At 39.2% G+C, this 21,501-nt stretch overlaps 1 protein-coding gene across 7 annotated transcripts in view; it reads right to left on the bottom strand.

The window, feature by feature from the left end:
- Positions 1–21,501, bottom strand: part of Wnk (Wnk kinase) — a 64,030-nt gene that overhangs the window by 27,831 nt on the left and 14,698 nt on the right. For 4 of the 7 annotated variants that reach the window (XM_089739950.1, XM_089739952.1, XM_089739951.1 and 1 more), the window contains 13 exons: positions 15,474–15,596; positions 13,032–13,166; positions 9,813–9,950; positions 9,100–9,193; positions 7,954–8,062; positions 7,136–7,238; positions 6,483–6,655; positions 5,633–5,743; positions 4,550–4,659; positions 3,229–3,386; positions 2,670–2,758; positions 2,014–2,157; positions 1,287–1,451 (listed from right to left, as the gene is read on the bottom strand). In XM_089739950.1, the coding sequence (XP_089596076.1) occupies positions 1,287–1,451; positions 2,014–2,157; positions 2,670–2,758; positions 3,229–3,386; positions 4,550–4,659; positions 5,633–5,743; positions 6,483–6,655; positions 7,136–7,238; positions 7,954–8,062; positions 9,100–9,193; positions 9,813–9,950; positions 13,032–13,166; positions 15,474–15,596 (1,652 nt within the window). Of the gene's footprint in view, positions 1–1,286; positions 1,452–2,013; positions 2,158–2,669; positions 2,759–3,228; positions 3,387–4,549; positions 4,660–5,632; positions 5,744–6,482; positions 6,656–7,135; positions 7,239–7,953; positions 8,063–9,099; positions 9,194–9,812; positions 9,951–13,031; positions 13,167–15,473; positions 15,597–18,160; positions 18,292–21,280; positions 21,457–21,501 lie in introns of those variants that run through there. The other 3 variants (XM_089739955.1, XM_089739954.1, XM_089739953.1) reach the window with 3 other exon arrangements.

Genomic DNA, 21,501 nt, shown 5'->3' with positions numbered 1-21,501 from the left:
GACAGTGGATTTGCAAAATATTTGATTGTTCTATTTTTGTACTAAACGAGTCACGCGAGTCGAATGTAAAACCGATCGTCTCGTTAGGTTAGCGAACCTGAGCCCCGGGTTCGTTTGCTGAGGGGAAAAGACTTTTTGGGCGGGAACGCGAGGAGTGAAATTGTGCAATTTGTTTTATTTTGTCTATTTAGTGTTTTATCAGGTTTAAATGTGTAATAACGGTTGTTTTTATTGACTGTTTAGTATCTGTGTTAGTGCACAAATGTGGAAAAATTAAACAAATCCGCTGGACGTAACTTCTCGTGATCTTACATAAAGTCCACTGAAAAAGTCTCAGTAAATGACCACCATTTTACTGAGATTATATTTCATCCCATATCATCTCATCTCATTTCATTTCATGTCATATTTCATATTAATCAACTTCATTTCATATCATAATATCATTTTTCATATAAAAAAAGTTTTCATTAAAATTAAAATAAGACTTGACCTAAAGGTCTTAGTTCTTAGTTACAGGGCATAAAACCCCTTAAAAAAAGTTTGTTGAGGGAGCGCTGCGTATGGGCATTGCAGCCCTTGCTACGTCACAGGTGAAGTCATCCTACTCTCCAGAGGTGCGTCACTGCAGAACAACCAGCAGCCGACCATCTGGTGGTCGTCCCACCACAGCTCTCAACGACGCCTCAAGATTTAGATTATGTCATATTTATTTTGTTTTTTTGACCTTGTTTATTTTATTCTTGAAAATTTGAAGATTTCTTTTAAATATTATTTTTAATTTTTTATAAAACAAATTTGTCATATTTATTCGGTCTGTTTGTTCCTTTTTGTTTTGTTATTTGATAATTGAACGAAATAATAGGATTATTAATAACAATACCTACTAAAAAAATAAGGCAGAAGATAATAATAACTTTAGTTACATTAAGCATTTATTAATACAGAAAAAAAATCGTTTGTCAAACAGCAGAGAACGTGGTGTTTTAACTGTCCTCTCTTTGTCTGTTTGTGTGTAAAGGCATACCAATAGTAAACAAATAATCAAAAGTTACCCCTCGAATAAAGTGGGTTATGCAGACATACTCTATTTGCATTAAAATGTATTAAAAAAAAAAAAGGATATACAAAAAAGAGGTACATTTGAAGAGACCTACATTGGGTGGAAGTTGGGGTGCATTGTGTGGACATGGGTTAAAAGAAGATATTTAAAAAAAAAAACTCAATATTAGTACAGCATCTCCAAACTGCGAGAGCATTAGCTTATTATCTATTACAGGACTCACCGATTTAAGCTGATGAGTTGCGATTTCAGCAGCTTGGAGACGATTCTGGTGTCCTCCTCCATGATGAGGCCGGTCTTGGCCATCTCGTTGGCCACCTCCTCGCAGTCGTCGTGCTCCACGTCGAACTCAAACTGTATCGCTTCGTTCTCTTTGTGCGTGTACGACCTGCCATTACACTTTAGTTTACATTTTTAGTAGACTTTTAAGTGAAAAAGAAGGTAGTTTCCAATTTGCGCTGTTGGTTTTATTTTTCAATAAGGTAACGTTGGTAGACATTTTTCAGTCTCAATTATAACCAGACTCTTGAAAGCAATTCCGTTGCGACATTTTGAAGCGTAGGGTGCATTGACCTCGAGCGTCATGATTGCGTTACATTGCGTGCAATTCAAAAAGCTTCATCGTTTCCTACAGGCCACCGTTTTCGACAAAGATACCATTACAATTCATCAGACATCTGCGAAAACTGACTTATACTGGTGGTAGGACCTCTTGTGAGTCCGCGCGGGTAGGTACCACCGCCCTGCCTATTTCTGCCGTGAAGCAGTAATGCGTTTCGTTTTGAAGGGTGGGGCAGCCGTTGTAACTATACTTGAGACCTTAGAACTTAAACCTCAAGGTGGGTGGCGCATTTACGTTATAGATGTCTATGGGCTCCAATATCCGCTTAACACAAGGTGGGCTGTGAGCGCGTCCATACATCTAAACAATTTAAAAAAAAAAATCTCACCGTTTTTTGGGGTCGATGATCTTGAGACGGAACTGTATTTTGGTTACGTCCGAGGACGTGACCAGGTCTCGGTCGACTATCTCCAATCTAAGTCCAATGTCTTCGCCGAAGAACTCGTGGTTTAGCAGATCTTTCACTTTTGGCCTGTTAACCGTAATGCTTATATTAATTTGTCGAAAATAAAACTGACGTAGGACATCCGTTTTGACTTTTAATTAAAATTAGCAAGCAGTCGCATCCAAATTATCTTTTTGAGATAAGCTGGCAGACTTTCATTATAATAACTAGCATTCTACTCTTGAAATCGAAGCCTTTGAATGTCTTGTCGTTTGTCAGAAATAAGGGGAGATATTAGTATATTAGTACCAAAGACTGCGGGATAATCTACTGCAGGGAGCAGGCCAACAACTGTGTGGACGTGTCTTGTATGTGATCTTGCATGCATGCATGACTTCAAGACTTCAAGAACGTGCATGACTTTAAGAAAATCAAGAGTTTCATATCGACCGGCATGAGTACACACACCACTCAGATACGAGTGACTCGAGAAGAGGCTGTATCTCAGCAAAACGTCCTATACCTAATAGTAAGGACATCGATTATTTTCTTTTAAGCATTAACTGAGAGATCTAGTTAGATTGGTCAAGTCCTCTCACCGATCAACTTTATTCGGCTTTATGCACGACTCGATGATCTCCCTCACCTCGGGGATGGTGACCTTCTCCAAGCTTTGAGGCTTCACGCCCTGCGAACAATTTTAATGTCTCTGTTAATGAATACACCACTTAATTATAACGGGATTGAAATAATTACTCGTTGAACTCTCTCTTTATCAAAAACTATGAACGTGATAGAATTACATTCATTAGTAAGGCTAATAACACTACGGTAGGAACAGTTGATTTGGTTATTTTGACAAAATTGTGGACTAAATTGAAAAACTACATTGTTTTTGCTCTACATGAGTGAACGAATTCACGGCCCATCTGTTACTAAATAGTTATCAGAGTTGTGGCATCACTAAGGGGCCACCGCCACCCGCCCATAGACACGAGGTCCATTCGAGCCGCGACTGTATCACAGCAGGCATGAGCACAAGGTGTCTATATGTGTAGGCCGATACACCCCACCTTCCCATATACAGTGGTACTACCCACAGTACAGCTGCTCGCCCGGTGGCGGCACCGTGTCGAGCGCGTGCCGAGTGGGACCTACCGAGACGACCTTCTTGTAGATCTGCGCGGGGCTGTTGCACTCGCTGTAGGGGTACTCGCCGGTGGCCATCTCCAGCATGCACATGCCGAACGCGTACACGTCCACGGACTCGTCGTAGTGCTCCTCGTACATCTCCGGCGCCATGAACTCGGGCGTGCCTGCACCGAAGATAATCTTAATTTTAAGCTATTGCATTAATTTTATCGCGGGCTTTGAGCGCGGCGACTGAATCAAGAAATTCTGTAACGAAAATAACCTGACATTCCCACTACGCCTACTATGTAGCTCGCGTACAACACATTCGCACGTTGCGCTTGTGTGGTGTTTGTGAATAAGCGCGTGGCGTGACGTCACACTGCATGCGCATCATGAAAAGTCTGCCCATCTCTCTCTCGCGCGGTCTAGCTTATGAGTGTGAAGGGGACAGTTAATGTTTTGCTTTAATTAATGTTTAATATAGCGTGGTCTTGTTTTATTATTAAATTATCATTGTCTAATTATAATTGCATAAGTTGATAAAAAATGCTATGCCATAGCTTTACCGCGGCAGTTCCCGAGTGCCACACGTTTTTTTTTTTCTACTTAAGCTGATAACCTTGAGAGGCTATATCAGCGTCGCCTTAACTAGTAGGTGAGCTCACGGGGCTCAAACCTGATTATGTTGTTAACACGAACCCTAGCAAGAGCGGTGCTCCGCAGAATCTACCACCGGATCGGAAACTCGATCCACTGAGAAGATCCAGCGAGAAACTCAGTGGGCTGTGTCTGAGGGTGCAGTCTTAATAATTAGCAACTTAGTCTAACAAAGTCATTCTCCTGCCCTTCTCTCAGTCACTTGGGATCGGCAGAGCATGTTATTTTTTTCCACACTCCTCTATCATATACAATTTCTTCGCTCACTCCCCTTTTTTATTATTGCTGAGTTTGTGGACGAGCTCAGAGTCCACCTGCTGCTAAGTGGTTACTGGAACCCATAGACATCTACAACGTGAATGAGCCACCCACCTTGAGATATAAGTTCTAAAGTCTCAGTATAGTTACAACGGCTGCCCCGCCCTTCAAACCGAAACGCATTACTGCTTCACGGCATAAATAGGGAAGCTGGTGGTACCTACCCGTATGGACTCACTAAAGGTCTTAACACCAGTACCCCTTTTACACTTATCGTCTATCACGCAATCCATTCATTTTTTTCTTAGGTCTACCGTTAGCCTTCCTCTAAATTCATCGTATTTCGTCTCTTTCGGTCAAAATGGAAGTTGACCGGTAATGAACGAGACACCCTGACACCGGGAGGGCGGCGAGGGCTGGCCGTACATACCGATGACAGACTTGGCGAAGCTCCTGTTTTTGAGCGTGGCGAGGCCGAGGTCCCCGATCTTGACGCTGCCCGTCGTGCCGGTGATGAAGATGTTGTCGCACTTCAGATCTCTGCAACCAACACACAACCCTGTACACAAGGCACCTCGTAATTTCGTTCCCAACTCTCAACTGTTACTGGAAGACAGAAGAACGTGATTTCGGACTTTTTTTTTGTTTCTTTGCTTAGATGGGTGGACGAGCTCACAGCCCACCTGGTATTAAGTGGTTACTGGAGCCCTTAGACATCTACAACGTAAATGAGCCACCCACCTTGAGATATCAGTTCTAAGGTCTCAATAGAGTTTCAACGACTGCTCCGCCCTTCAAACCGAAATGCATTGCTCTTCACGGCAGAAATAGGCAGGGTGGTGGAACCCACCCGCGCGGACTCACATGAGTTGACTCTCAACTCTGGTCTCTCAACTGTTGCTCGAAAACGGAGAAACGTGACCTCGGGACTAAAATACATTAATCCGTTGTTCTGTTACTGTACTAGCAAAAGGACAAACCAACGCATTTTTTTAATCTTAATCAAATATCTATCTATACTGATATTATAAAGCTGAAGAGTTTGTTTGTTGAACGCGCTAATCTCAGGAACTACTGGTCCGATTTGAAAAATTCTTTCAATGTTAGATAGCCCATTTATATTTAAATACTTTTACGAATATTTTATGTACACATAAATGAAATGAAATACCCCATCTCTACTGATTTTTTTATAATGAGTTTCCAATATACTCTATAGTCTATGGTATATATAGCACGTTGTCTATGCCTTTCGACATAATGTACTCTGCTTAGTCAGAATAACAAATCAAGGTTAACAATCCTTAACACCGTAATATTACGGATAACGGAGAGGCTTATGAATGAAACTCTTCTGAAGATTTCACAAATTATCAGCTTACAAAGTACACATCTTCGTTAAACAGTTGACCCAGTGAATGATGTGTCGTGAACAGTGTTGATACCTAACGCGTACTGTACGCTTACAAGTCAGTTGTTTAATTTTTCTGTAATAGTGCAGTGTGTATTATACCTGTGTATTATAGGCGGAGTTCGTGAATGTAAAAAATTCAGACCCTTGAGTATTTGGCGGCACCACGACTTCAACACCTTCGGGTTGATTCGCTTGAATCTCCTGAGGTAGCTGTTGAAACAAACAGAGTCTAGATTAATAACGTTATTCTAATTATTTCGTTTGTAGGTGAACTTCAGTCTGGTAGATGAAAGTATATAAAATAAAAAAATAAAAAAAACCTTATGTTTTTTGCAACCGATTTTTTTATTGTTTGGTGTAATTTCAATCGACCCTACAAAATACCAACTACTAATTTTTTTTACACTGATCAGAACGCTCTACAGTTGGAAAAAGTCAAGTAAATTATTTTTACTATGAATATAGTATGTTAGCGAGGTTACCAGCGCAATACTAACACAAAGTAAGCATTTATGTTACGTAATCATCTGTCCAACTTTATTATCCAATTGATTATTATTTTTATGGCCTCATCAAAATCCTATTCTGCAAAAAACGAAATGTTTCGAATTTTACGCTACACAAACAGCCTGCTTTTTGTACAGTGACGTCAACGTTTGCATCGTATAACATCAATTCAGACTATCGAATTGCGAGAAAGAGACAAAACAAACTATCTGTTAAATCTCATCAGCCATTATTTTTTAATAGATTCGTTATTATATTTAATCTGTTTTATAGCACAGCAAGTTATTTGTAGAGTTCATTTTAATGGGAGATTTCACTGAAATTAAAAGGTTAGGCACTCTGGGAGGTGTTTGTTTACAGCTTTCACCCTCAGGTTGCAGCACAGTGGGCTTGTTGAGCCGTGAGAGTCTGAGAACCATGTCCGAGCCGGGGGGGTACTAACGCCTTGAGCGTCCCGGAGAGCATGAGCTCGGTGATGAGCACGATGTTCTTCTTCTTGGCGACGGTCCCCTCCCAGTAGTTGTAGAAGCGGACGATGTTCGGGTGCTGCAGCTTCTTCAGCATGTCGGCCTCCTCGCGGAAACGCAGACGCTCCGTTTTGTTCAATTTTTTCTCCTGCGGTTTTCAAATCGAAAATTAATAATTATTTTTTACTGGTGGTAGGACCTCTTGTGAGTTCGCGCGGGTAGGTACCACCACCCCGCCATTTCTGCCATGAAGCAGTAATGCGTTTCAGTTTGAAGGGCGGGGCAGCCGTTGTAACTATACTTGAGACTTTAGAGCTTATATCTCAAGGTGGGTGGCGCATTTACGTTGTAGATGTCTATGGGCTCCAGTAATCACTTAACACCAGATGGGCTGTGAGCTCATCCACCTATCTAAGCTATAAAAATAAAAAATAAAAAACACACGAGGGTCTATTAATTTAAAAACTTTCATTCGTCAATAATATTTTGACTTCATTGACTTTTTATGTATTATATTCTTAAATGAACGTTAGTCGTCTCTAAAAAGTAAATTAACGTGTTTTCGATTCACTAAGAATACCACTCTCATTTTGAGGATAAGTGTCGATACATAAGCGTGGCCACTTACGAGTAACTCGCACCAGGCAACGGCGACGCCGGTCTGGGTGTCGAGTCCGTGGTAGACGGTCTTGAAGGAACCGCGACCGACTTCCTTGTCGTATTTGAAAAACCTGCAAATCAAAATTTAAAACTTCAGACGCGGCGGGGTAGCACTAGTCCGACTATTTCTGCAGCTAAGCAACGCTTGCGTTATCGTGGGGTAAAATAGAGCTAATTCAATTCGAATAGAGAGATTTCACCGGATATCTAAAGCCAGCGGTATTATCATTGTCTATGAACTACGGTAAGCCACGAGTTAGCCTACCGTCCAATGTCTACGCCAGGATAATGCCATGAAGAATTGATCAGAAAAGTCCTGTTACCGCCACACATTACCTTCTGCATCAAACGAGAATTCTAGTACTCAACACGTAATCAACTTTCAAACATATTCTATCTCGTTCTTTCGAAAACAAAATAATTCCCTATAGATGCAAATTTTTGTCTCTTTCTAATGTCGCTTTCACGTTTCATCCAATTAAAAATCGCGGCATTGAGGAAGTTAAATGTTATTTTACTGGTCGTAGGACCTCTTGTGAGTCCGCACGGGTAGGTACTACCACCCCGCTTATTTCTGCCGTGAAGCAGTAATGCGTTTCGGTTTGAAGGGTGGGGCAGCCGTTGTAGCTATACTTGAGACCTTAGAATTTATATCTCAGAGTGGGTGGCGCATTTACGTTGTAGACGTCTAAGGGCTCCGGTAACCACTTAACACCAGGTGGGCTGCGAGCTCGTCCACCCATCTAAGCAATAAAAAAAAGCACTTGGAACACAAGACGCCCGTACCTGCCGCACGGTGATACTCCGATCGGCTCCTCCTCATCTTCCTTGTCTTGCTTCTGTTTGTCTTTCTCTTCGAGCTTCTCCAGCTCGTAAATAGGACCGTATTCTAGACCTGAGAAAAGAGATCAAAAAATTCATATTCCTTATTTGTTAGGTCCTAGATTAGGGCCAGCCTGGCGTGAAGTAGCTACCGAAGTGAAAGGGTTACCTGGAGCATTAAGGTCGATTTTTTTTTATTGCTTAGATGGTTGACGAGCTCACAGCCCACCTGGTGTTAAGTGGTTACTGGAGCCCATAGACATCTACAACGTAAATGAGTCACCCACCTTGAGATATAAGTTCTAAGGTCTCAGTATAATTATAACAGCTGCCGCACCCTTCAAACCGAAACGCATCAGAAGCGAGAGTTAAGCCGTCAGTGTTCATATCCGACCTGAATTCCACAGGCAGGTACCATCGTTTTGTGAGTAAATATGAACCCAACCCACTGGTGGTTTTCTACTGGTAGTGGGACTTCATGTGGGTCCGCACGGGTACGTGCCACCACTGCGCCTGTTTCTGCCGTGAAACAGTAATGTGTTTCAGTTTGAAGGGCAGAGCAGCCGTTGTACTGTAAAAACTGAACCCTAAGTATTCATGTCTCGAGGTGGGTGGCGGCATTTACTTTGTAGATGTGTATGTGCTCCGGTAACCACTTAACACCAGGTGGTCCGTGAGCTCGTCCAGCCATTTGAGCAATAAAAAAAATGTAAGGATAAGTCCGAAAATCCTCTATATCTACGAAGCCCTGCAGTTTCAGTCAGTGGTGGGTCGGTTGTGGGACAATAGTGCACTGGTCAGAGGGCCACTTGCGTTGTGACGTCTATTGTGAATATATATTATTATCTTTGGAAGCCAGACGAGCATACGGCACACCTGACAATGACTGATCACCAGCGGGTCATTGCTAAGCCGCTTCGTGGCATAAGTTCAATTTATAGACGGTTCTCTACCTAAATCTTGTGATGTGTAAGATTGTTTTTTTTTTGTTCGAGTGTTCCTTTCGTTTTGTCAAATGTCAAAGCACAGCGACGCTAAAGGTGAATTTTAACTTCAACGATAATCGTTTTAATCTCATACCATTAGTAGTAGTATAATGTGCTGGTTTACCGTTCTGAGGCTCTTGGGGCTGCCCCTCATCAGCGGCGGCGCCGTGGCGGGGGAGACCCTCCTGCGTGCCGGTCGCTATCTGGATGTTCTCTTCCTGCAGATCATTTAAATGGCTCATCAAAACTTTCATAGCCATAAAAAAAAACACTTTTTTTTGCTGACGCTACTTATTTTCGAGCGACGATAAGCAAACAAGCAAACGACTTGGTTCTATAAGATTATTATTACATTGAGCTTTACTATTGTAAAAATTGCAGTTACTCGAATTTTTATCATAAGATTGTTTTTATTTTAATTAACTCGTAGTAAGCTGCGTCATGCAAACAAACAGTAATCGACACCATTAGTAATGTTAACAAACGGCCGGTTGCGAGTCGTCACGTAGCAACAGTATGAGTAATGTTGGCCCAACAAATTCCTTATACAAAAACTGCGCCAATGAATAAATTTCATTGAAGGTCACAGGTACCACAACTTGAATACCATCGTCACCCGATCTCATTTCTTGTTTTTTTTTATAGCCCTTGTAGGCAGACGAGCATACATCCCACCTGATGGTGAGTTGTTACCGTCGCCAATAGACTTCAGCAATGCCAGGGGCAGAGCCAAGCCGCTGCCTACCAGGTTCGACAGGATGATCTGAACGTGTAGTCAAGTACAGATCAGTCTGCCTCGAACGGTACGAGAGCACGTTGGAGACCATCGCTACTGACCAGATCCTGTTCGGATATGAAGGCGTCGTCCTCCAGCCTGGCGACCAGCTTGTTCCCGCTATCGTCCAGCTCAGGGTCGCAGAGAGCGCCCTGACCCGAGCTACGCCGGCGGAACCCGCCCACCACGGGCTGACTCGCCTAAAAGAAAACGAATAATAAAACCAACACATCACTACATAGTATAAAAAAGTCACTTTCTCTGTCCCTATATCTGTCTGTCCCTATGTATGCTTAAATCTTTAAAACTACGCAACGGATTTTGATGCGGTTTTTTTTTAATAGATAGAGTGATTGGAGAGGAAGGTTTATATGTATAATAAAATCCATTAAATAGTGGAGAAATCAACAATAAATTACAGTTTCCGAAGCGAAGCGAGGGCGGGTCGCTAGTTTTACTTATAAAAGGATAAAGATGAATCAAACTTCCAGACGGTAGTATCGTTCTCATTGGTGAAGTGTATTTCTAATCTACACACTATTTTGATGACAGTCTGTCATTAATTACACCATTAAAAACCTCTGCTGATTGTTTGTGTGCAAACAGCATTGTGCTGATTCGGGTTAATGACCATTTATTTATTTATTTTCCTTAAATATTGTTGTGTGTGTTCGACTGTGATGCATTTGCAGACACTGTTCTCTGTCAAACACAAGATTACAGTTTCGTTTCTATTTATATTAAAACTATCCTTGAAACACGAACACATAGTGCACTGCGCAATTCATTGATACTAGAGGTCCCGCAGTAGTCGAAATTCGACTTTAATTAATTGGAATTGTACATTATTAAGATTGTATGTTATACTTCTACAATCACAAAATTCGGCAAGACTACACTATAAAAAATATTAACAAAGACAAACAATATTTAATCTATTCTCAATTTGACAACAGACGTCTAGAACAAAAGTTTGACAATAAATAGTATGCAATGCGTGTGTGAGTCAAATACATGGTATGTAGTGTGTGTAATATTTTCTTTATTGATTTAATGTATCTTTTATGCATTATTTAAAAAAAATATTAGCATTGTGCACTTCTTCTCAATATTCTCTATAAGTTTGGAAAATTTCATACTCCTCCGTCCGCGCAATTTTCGTAAAAAGGGATACAAAGTTTTTGCTTCACGTATTAATTCATTGATATAAGACCATGCCAACCCATTTATTAGTAAAAAAATCTACTAACTTCTCATACTAAAATGAGAGTTCAATCTACATTAATAGGGTACGTAATCAGTCGTTCAATCTATACAGAACCGGTAAGCACATGACCACTTTGAATACATTTTCAATGTGTCACAAAACCAGTAATCATAACATTTCATCTAAAATAAAACAATGTTTCTTAGCTAATTTAAAAAGAGACACCCCTATCTCGTGTATAGTTGTTTTCTTTAGTACACGTGACCATTACGCTTCACACGTAGCAATGAGAGGCAACTGAGAAGTGCCCAGGATAAAAACTTTTTTTATTTTATTTGTATGGGTGGACGAGCTCACAGCTCACCTGATGTTGAGTGGTTACTGGAGCCCATAGACACTTACAACGTAAATGCGCCACCCACTTTGAGATATAATTTCTAAGGCCTCAGTATAGTTACAACGGCTGCCCCGCCCTTCAAAACGAAATGCTTTACTGCTTCACGGCAGAAATAGGCAGGGTGGTGGTACCTACCCGCGTGGACTCACAAAAGGTCCTACCACCAGTAAGTAATAGTAATAATAATACATAATACATACTTATAATAATAATATAAAATACATATTTATAATATAAAATAAATACTTTACAAAAAACAAATTAAAATATTAAAGTAAATATTCACTATACGAAGGTAAGTCTTGATATGTCAACAATTTTATAATCGAATTTCGATAATTTTCTGAGCCGGATAAATATTAAAAAAAGATACAAAAACAGCACAGACCAATAAACCATTTATAATACTAAATAAAAAGAAAATAATAATGTAATTTTCAAGTTTTGTGCATCACAAATTGTGTACAAAAAAAACCCGACTTCTCTTTTATTTTATTTATAAAATGTATTAAGTCGAAATATCTAAATATTATCGCGATAAAAATCTCAAATCTAAATACTTATTCGGAACATATTGCGAACTTGACATTTAAAGGCGATGATAAAAATAATAGCGTTTGTTTACAAATAGACAAACATCTTGTTTTGAATATTATTACAACAGTTTTAAATTATTTTCTCGAAAACTGCAAACCGTTGCATAACTTTATTCTATAATCGATGAGACAGTTGATTTTATTTGATTTATTCAACGTTCGTTTGCGTAAAAATACAATAATAATACATCAGAAAATATATTTACAACATAAGCTAACTCATACATTATAATGTTATTAATTTGGAAACAAATTCGTGTTAAAATTGTTAAGCTTAAAATAAAATTGAAATATTTATTCCAATGATTATTGAATAAGTATTGGTTACTAGAATAAATATTGGATTTATTTTATAACAAATTATGCTCCACGGTTTCTCTCATATATAACTCGTAAAAAGGAACTAATGATCATGACGGTTCGTCTCTTCCTTGCTGCTTTGTAACAGACAAACAAACCAAGAAACACTCACGTATCGCGGTGTCTATATACACTTTGTATACAAAGAGCAATTCATTCATTCATTCATTCATTCATCCATTCGTTCATTCATTCATTCATTCATTCATTCAATCCTTCAACCAGTAAATCGGTCCTATATATCGAGGGGTGAAAGGGTGGTTTAAGCGACATATTTAAAACTTTACAGGAGAGCTATTTAGAGGATACAATTTGGAAAAAAATATGTTTTTTATTGCTTAGATGGGTGGACGAGCTCACGGCTCACCTGGCGTTAAGTGGTTCCTGGAGCCCATAGACATCTACAACGTAAATGCCACCACCCACCTTGATATGAGTTTCTAAGGTCTCAATATATTACAACGGCTGTCCCACCCTTCAAACCGAAACGCATTATTGCTTCACGGCAGAAATAGGCAGGATAGTGGTACCTACCCGCGTGGACTCACAAGAGGTCCTACCACCATTAAAAATAGTTCTCATAACGTAAAAATCACAACGTAAACGTCATAAATATTTCTAATGGATCAAAGTTTGTTAATCAAACCTTTTCTCAAAAGTTTTAAACAGGAAGGAGAGGATAAAAAAATTATCCGTTCAAGCATAGAGATAGAGTACTCACTACGCTTGTGGTCATCGAGTTGAGCATATCAAAGGTGTTGCTCTGCTGAGTGTGGATGATGGCGAGCGCATTGTACGGCCTCGGCCCCAGGACCGGAGCCTTCATCACGCCGACCTCCCCTCCGCCCACCACGACCTGCAACATAGCATTGCAATGACAACTACAAACTAATTCCACAAGAGTCTCATAAACATTTCAAACATCTATATAGAACCGGTTAACACAAGACCAATTTGAATACATTTTCAATGTGTCACAAAACGAGTAATCACAACATTTCATCTAAAATAAAACAATGTTTCTTAGCCAATTTAAAAAGAGACACCCCTATCTCGTGTATAATTGTTCTCTTTAGTACACGTGACCATTACGCTTCACACGTAGCAATGAGAGGCAACTGAGAAGTGCCCAGGATAGAAATGTTTTTTTTTATAGCTTCAATGAATGGACGAGATCACAGCCCACCTGGTGTTAAGTTCTTACCGTAGCCCATAGACAATTACAATGTAAATGCTGCCACCCACCTTGAGATATGAATTCTAACGTCTCAGTATAGTTACAACGCCTGCCCCGCCTTTCAAACCAAAACGCATTACTGCTTCACGGCAGAAATAGGCGGGGTGGTGGTACCTACCCGTGCGGACTCACAAGAGGTCCTACCACCATTAAAAATAGTTCTCATAACGTAAAAATCACTACGTAAACGTCATAAATATTTCTAATGGATCAAAGACTTCAAAGATCAAAACCTTTTCTATTTTTCTCAAAAGTCTTTCAACAAGGAGTGACTGCTTCGTGGCAGTAGCAAAAAGGGTGGCGGTAACGTAAATTTTGCGTATTTGCTGTCTAGTGCACGATATTTTCCCTTTTTTTTCCCTAACTAAGCTGATGGTCTAGGGAGACCATATCAACGTAACCGTAACTAGTAGGTGAGCTCACGGGGCTCAAACCTGACGACGTTGCTAACACGAACCCTAGCAAGAGCAGTGCTTCGCAGAATCTACCACCGGATCGGAAACGCCCCCCACCGAGAAGATCCGACGAGAAGCTCGGTGGGTTGTGTCTGAGGGTTAATTTGCTCGCCGAGCCCTTCGTCGCAAGCGACGGGTTTCGACGAGAACGATGACAGGTGCTTGATATACCTAAAAGCACCGTTAGTGGATCGGGGATTCCTATTTTCTCTTCTCGTAAGGCTTTCGATAAGTAATGTTTAGAAGAATTGGTACATTCATGATGGTTAGAATAAACGACACATTACACATATAAATATATTCAATTAAAAAACTTAAAGTGTTAGCCTTTGTTGCCTGTTAGCGCACCTGACTGCTGCGCCCTAGTACGTGGGTTCGATTCCCACATCGGGCAAACGTTCGTGTGATGAACAGATTTTTTTGCTCATTGTGTGGGTATTTATTATCTACTAGCTGACTCGGCAGACTTCGTAGTGCCTCAACCGATAAATAAAAGACCTAAACTGTTGTATAAAATAAACTTAATACAAACAAACGGAATCCGTCCGACGGAGGACACATCAAAGGAAAAACAAAATTGTTGTTTTTATTTAATTCCGAGCATTTTCATATTTATCTACCTTTTAAACCTTCTCTGGACTTCCACAAATAATTCAAGACCAAAATTAGCCAAATCGGTCCAGCCGTGCTCGAATTTTAGCGAGACTAACGAACAGCAATTCCTTTTTTATATATATACTAGCTGACCCGGCAGACTTCGTAGTGCCTCAATCGATAAATAAAAGATCTAAACTTTTGTATAAAATAATAAACTTAAAACAAACAAAAGCAATCGGTCCGACGGGGGACACATCGAAGGGAAAACAAAATTGATATTTTTATTAAATTCCGAGAATTTTCATATTTATCTACCTTTTAAACCTTCTCTGGACTTCCGCAAATAATTCAAGACCAAAATTACCTAAATCGGTCCAGCCGTTCTCGAGTTTTAGCGAGACTAACGAACAGCAATTCATTTTTATATAGATAGATAGACTAGTTGACCCGGCAGACTTCGTAGTGCCTCAATTGAGAAATAAAAGACCTAAGCTTTTGTATAAAATAAACTTAAAACAAACAAAAGAAATCCGTCGGACGGAGGGGACATCAACGGATTTTTTTTTATTTAATTCCGAGAATTTTCATATCTATCTACCTTTTAAACCTTCTCTGGACTTCCGCAAATAATTCAAGATCAAAATTAGCCAAATCGATTCAGCCGTTCTCGAGTTTTAGCGAAACTAACGAACAGCAATTCATTTTTATATATATAGATATAAAGATTAATGTATTCATATAAATGTATATAAGCATGTGTATGTGTGTGTGTGTGTGTGAGAAGCTGCTCTGGTACCCATAACCCAGGGAATCCTAATATGGGGCCGGATGACCGTGCGTGATTTGTTGCCAGTTATTTAAGTGCGAAACTCACTTTAAACGTCTTTTCCTTGCCGTGTATTGTTTTCTCCTTGGTGGGGATCACAGCGGCGGGGTCTAGATGGTGCGCGGGAGGCTGCGGGATCTGGTGGCCGTGCCCGTGAAGCCCAGAGGTCATCTATAGGACAACAATATCCACATTTTACAAAAAAAAAGGGACACATGGCAATTTCTAACTAGAGACTTTTACTGGTGGTAGGAAGTCTTGTGAATCCGCACGGGTAGGTACCACCCTGCCATTTCTACCGTGAAGCAGTTATTTGTTTTGGTTGGGACAGCCGTTGTAACTATACTAAGACCTTAGAACTCATATCTCATGGTGGATTGCGGCATTTACGTTATAGATGACTATGGGCTCCGATGACCACTTAACACCAGGTGGGTCGTGAGCTCGTCCACCCATCTAAGCAATAAAAGAAAAGATTTGGCATTGGCAATGTTTATTGGCGACGGTGACCTTTTAAAATTATGTAGGCTTTACTCCTTTTGTTAACATCAGATGAATGGACAGAGTTTCGACTTCTTTACGATTTATTTGCTAAATATAGATATTATAACGACATAATATAATAATATAATGAATGGTATACACGAGATTCAGATATAAAAGTAGTATTTATTAAATATAGAAAATTCTAATTATATTTTTTAAATATATCAGGTCTGCTTATAATATATGTAGTTAGTAACCTCAACTGAATACTAATAACTACCATGTCTGATCTGAACCTATTATTTACGGGCTCCAGTTATCCTCTTAACATCAGGCGGGTCATGGGTACGATTGCCTGTTAATAAAAAATACAAATACTAAGCCAACTTAAAAAAAAAACAGCTTTATAAATTGTGAATAAATACATGATGAATTCAAGTGTACCCAGGTTTATCTACCCAATAATGCGTACGTATATAAAACATAAGGACTTTTTGGCGGGAACGCGAGGAGTGAAGTTGTGTGATTTGTTTTATTTTGTCTATTTGGTGTTTCTTCAGGTTTAAATGTGTAATAACGGTGGTTTATAAACTGTTTAATATCTGTGAATGTGCAAAAATGTGGTAAAATGAAACAAAGCCGCCGGACGCAACTTCTCGGGATCCTCCAAAAAGTCCACTGAAAAAATCTTAGTAAATGACCACAATTTTACTAAGATTATATTTCATCCCATATCATCTCATTTCATTTAATTTCATCCCAGTTGATTAATGTCTCAAATTAATCATTTTCATTTCATTTTACTCCATAATACCATTTTTCATAAAAATAAGAATATAAATTAAAATAAGACATGACTTAAAGGTCTTAGTTACCAGGTCATAAAATCACTTAAAAATATATATATACATATACCTAGTCAGGTCATAAATTCTGTCACATGTTTAATGTAAAATAATTGAAACAAGTTTATTCATTATGTAACCATTAATATACCAAAAGAACTTAACAAAACATAGATTCTTATGACACTAAAGTTTATTCAAAATGACCTCCGTGATTTTGAATACAGGCCTTCAATCTGCGCGGCCAGTCGTCTATCGCAGCACGAACGAGGTCCATGTCAATATCGGCGGCTGCCTTAATCAAGGATGTCATGAGTGACTCCAAATTGGGATGAGGCTTTGAGCACGCCTTTTCCTCCAAGTGTTGCCATATCTTGTAATCTAACGGATTCAAATCTGGACTGGAGGAGGGCCAGTCTTCGTGCCGGATGAAGTCGATTTCACGCGCCGCCAGCCAGTCTTGTGTGCTCTTCGCTCTATGAGCTGGCGCCGAATCTTGTTGGAATACCCAGAGCCTGTTATTGAACATGGTATGAGAAACAGGTTCCACAAGGTTCGTCAGGACTGTATTTTGATACACAACTGCATTCGTTTTTACACCTTTCTCACAAAAATGTACCTCTGTTAAGCCCCAATAAGAAACTCCCAACCATACCATGAGCGAGGATGGAAAATGACCTCGTTGGACACGCGGAATACGGTTGCTCGCTTCTTCACTACTGTGTGCGTACACCTTATCATTTTGTTTGTTGTAGCTCTCTTCTACGGTAAAAAATTTTTCATCCGAAAAAAGAATTTCCCGATATTTTTTTCCCGCGTACCGCTTCAACAAAGCGCGGCATCTCTTCAGTCTCAGGTCCATTAGACGAGCATTCAAACTATGTCCTGTTTTTCTTCGATATGCCCGAAGCCCTAAGTCTTCATTTAACACCCTTTTCACCGTGGTTCTGCTTAACCCCATCTGAAGGGCCAACAGTTTCTGCTTACGTTTGGGATTTCTTTGAATTCGCGCCTTCACAGCTTTTATCACTGCTGGAGTCCTAACAGACCGAGGGCGACCACTTCTTGACCTGTCATCTACACTAGAGTCTTCATTGTATCGTTTGATGATACGATAAACGAATCTTTTGGTTATATTCAAAATTTTCAGTATGTTAAAAATTTGAATTGGCGCGTAACCGCAACGATGCAACGCAATAACTGCAACACGGTCTTCTTCTTTAAGCGTCCACTCCATATTTAAAAATGAGTAAAATTCTAAAAGTATACATTTTTATTTTCATGAACAATTCGAAATTCGAATTCAATAAACTTTTTTGTGGCCAGCATTCTAAAAGAAAAGTTTTTACTGTGTGACAATACTTATGACCTGACTAGTTATATTAAATATACTGTTGCACATACATAATTCGAAGACAAAAACATCCGTCAATAAAATTCTGTTGTTCACTACGCAAACTTAATTGATAACTCCGAAACAGTAGACGTTCATACACAAACAAATTAACATTAAAACTTATAATTCACATGAATCGTATCGATATTACCGGATCCAAACATTGAATCATCCGATTACACCGAACTTAGAGAACAAAACAAAATAAAAAATATTAAAAAAAAAACAACTAATCACTGCATGCGATCAATGCATTTATCAATCGATATATCATTATTCACAAACAATACAATCACGGGAACAAACGTTTCGATGTTTAAATTATAATTTTTTAATTCAGTAACGCTCTTATAGTAAGGATGCATAGAGATGCGGTGACGGCGAGCTAATCTCGACTGAATGGGAAGAGCCATACAATTACATTGTGATAACGGAGAGATGTCTCGACTGCGAACGTTCAAGTTTACATGTGTGCGTATTCGTGTACTGATATAAGTGATATTAATAACACAACAACGATAGCGGGATATATGGAGTGGGCAGAATCGAAGGTTAAACATTGGCATCGTAACAGGATCATGCCGATCGAGGCAAATTTATTGGGATTTGCATATCAGATGACTTAACTACGCAACAGTACCGACGGCGCAATGTACACGAAACTCCATAATGATTTTTTACCTACCCTACTTAATTCGTAAATTGAAGAGGCAGTTGAGTTGCCGCATTTCAGCTGTAGTTTTTTTTTTTTGTCCTACCTAAGCTGGTGAGCTCACTGGGCTCAAACCTGAAGACGTTGCTAACACGAACCCTAGCAAGAGCCGTGCTTCGCAGAATCTAGCGCCGGATCGGAAACGCGACCCACTGAGAAGATCCGGCGAGAAACTCAGTGGGCTGTGTCTGAGGGTTAATTTACTCGTCGAGCCCTTCGTCGCAAGCGACGAGTTCGACAAGAACGGTGAACGGTATTGAAAGGCACGATTCATTTGCGGACTCGTAATTAAATTAAGCGCACTGGCACCGTCATAAGGACTAATTCGGTTCAAATAAGGAATTAAAAATGAAAACGACATAAGATTAACACTGAATGTCTCACTATTAAAGATTATAACAAACTGACTACGGATTACAGAATTTCCGATCTCAACAAATTAACGTTAATATAATGAAGTCACATACCGTAATTTTCTCAGATTAGACCTGTCAAATTTAACCTACATTGCTCGGTTAATATTTGAATGTTCCATATAATTTTTGCACGGTTAGCACTGTTGTGCATCGCAAAAATACACGTTGCCACTAAATTAGATAATCTGCAGGAAACTAACTGCTTCAACTATTCTGCAATTGAATGATGATAGAGCACCAAGTGGCCCCGATGGAATGATACATATTTTTATTTTAAGTACACAAATATATCAAATACACGGCGTGGTAACAAGATTTAGAAGTTTCCTTAACTTTTAGTAAACACAACCTTCTAATACCACACACGGTTGCAAAATCAATCTATTTTTCATCACAACAAAAGCCGTCCCATTGAAACGATTCAATATGTTTAACCCAAACTTGGATGTCCAAGTCTCAAACTAAATTAAACTTAAGTCTTCAACAATATTTATAAAAAAAGATATAAATAACATCGATATCGTCGAACTCAAACCGAATATGCATTATTAAGAATAACTCAAAAAACTGGTCAGATCTTCATAAAATTTAAATGAGACCACACGAAAAACACCATATTTCAAATAAAAGATCTTCAAATCGGTTTTGATAAATTCTGAGGCAACACATATAGAAAAGAAATACTGTCGAACTGATAAACCTTTTGAAGTTATACTTCTTTAGGCGCGTTATGAAAAATTGATGAGAGTGAAATTTTACGATGCGCGCACACCGTGACACAAAATTAACAGAATGAAGTTGCCCACTAAATCGCTCATTACAATACGACCGATGTAACTTGGCAAGTCTGAATATAGCCGCAGGTGAACTTTCCGAACCGTACCGAGAATTACCGAATTCAAGAAAAGGGATGTCCAATATGCGTATTTGAGGATGTTGTTTAATCGTTTTTTTTTTTCAAATTGATTAAAATATAAAAAAAAAGAAATAAATTTAATAAAAATAAAGAATAACTTCTTACGCGTGTACATAAGTACACGCACCCTTTTTTTTTATAGACTATGATTTATCTAGTCTAGTCTAGTATCTAATCATGATCATCTTATAAAGTAGTCTATGATTGATGTTCGCCATCTCAGCTTATAAAAATATGAGACTTCAACAACCGAACGACTAAGGCCACAGTAATGTTTACCGTAATTACTGATTACCAAGCAGAGATCGGATGATATTTATTTTTAGATGCCGAGGGTTCTAATAACAAAACTCGTTAACGCTTGACATTTTGACATATTGCACCTTTAGAATCAAAGTGGCTTAATTCAAAATTCTTATTTTTAGTAAATTCCAAAAATGTTACTGACGAATAGTAATTTTTTAGTTATTCAATTTTAATACGAAAGAGTTTTTTTTTAATTATTATCTGGGTGGACGAGCTCACAGCCCACCTGACGTTAAGTGGTTACTGGAGCCCATAGACATCTACAACGTAAATGCGCCATCCACCTTGAGATATAAGTTTTAAGGTCTCAGTATAGTTACAGCGGCTACCCCACCCTTCAAACCGAAACGCATTACTGCTTCACGGCAGAAATAGGCGGGGTGGTGGTACCTACCCGCGCGGACTCACAAGAGGTCCTACCACCAGTAATAACACAAATTATATTTTGCGGGTTTGATTTTTATTACACGGTGTTATTCCTTCACCGTGGAAGGAAATCGTGAACAATTGGTACGTATTTCATTAGAAAAATTGGTACCCGCCTGCGGGATTCGAACACCGTTGCATCGCTAGATACGAATGCACCGGACGTCTTATCCTTTAGGCCACGACCTTTGTCCTTTTCTGGATTAAAAGGGACTGTTTAAATTTTATAAACTCTATCAGTTTACAGTGGAACAGAAGAAGCTGGAGCTGAGGTCACGTTTGCTGACCGAAAGCCGTTAAGACAGAATGTTAGAGTTCAAAATCCATGATCTCAAAAAAAAGATTGACTTACATAGAAGACCCGGACCAAATGTAAACTAATATCATCAGCAGAGACGTCATAACATCACATCCAAAACGATCAACACAAATATTAACTCACTACAAAAAAATGAATCTAAAAAAAAGCAATACGATTTTACTCAAATTAAAAATTTATATAACCGTTGTCATTGAAGGCGCTCACTCGAATAACGCTGAAGACATTTTAAAACAAAATCGACTAATGATTAA

Source organism: Bombyx mandarina, chromosome A1 (genome assembly GCF_030267445.1).
Source record: "Bombyx mandarina strain Sakado chromosome A1, ASM3026744v2".
Taxonomy (NCBI): domain Eukaryota; kingdom Metazoa; phylum Arthropoda; class Insecta; order Lepidoptera; family Bombycidae; genus Bombyx; species Bombyx mandarina.
The sequence above is the reverse complement of the archived record's forward strand: the minus strand, read 5'-3'. Positions and strand labels throughout refer to the sequence as shown.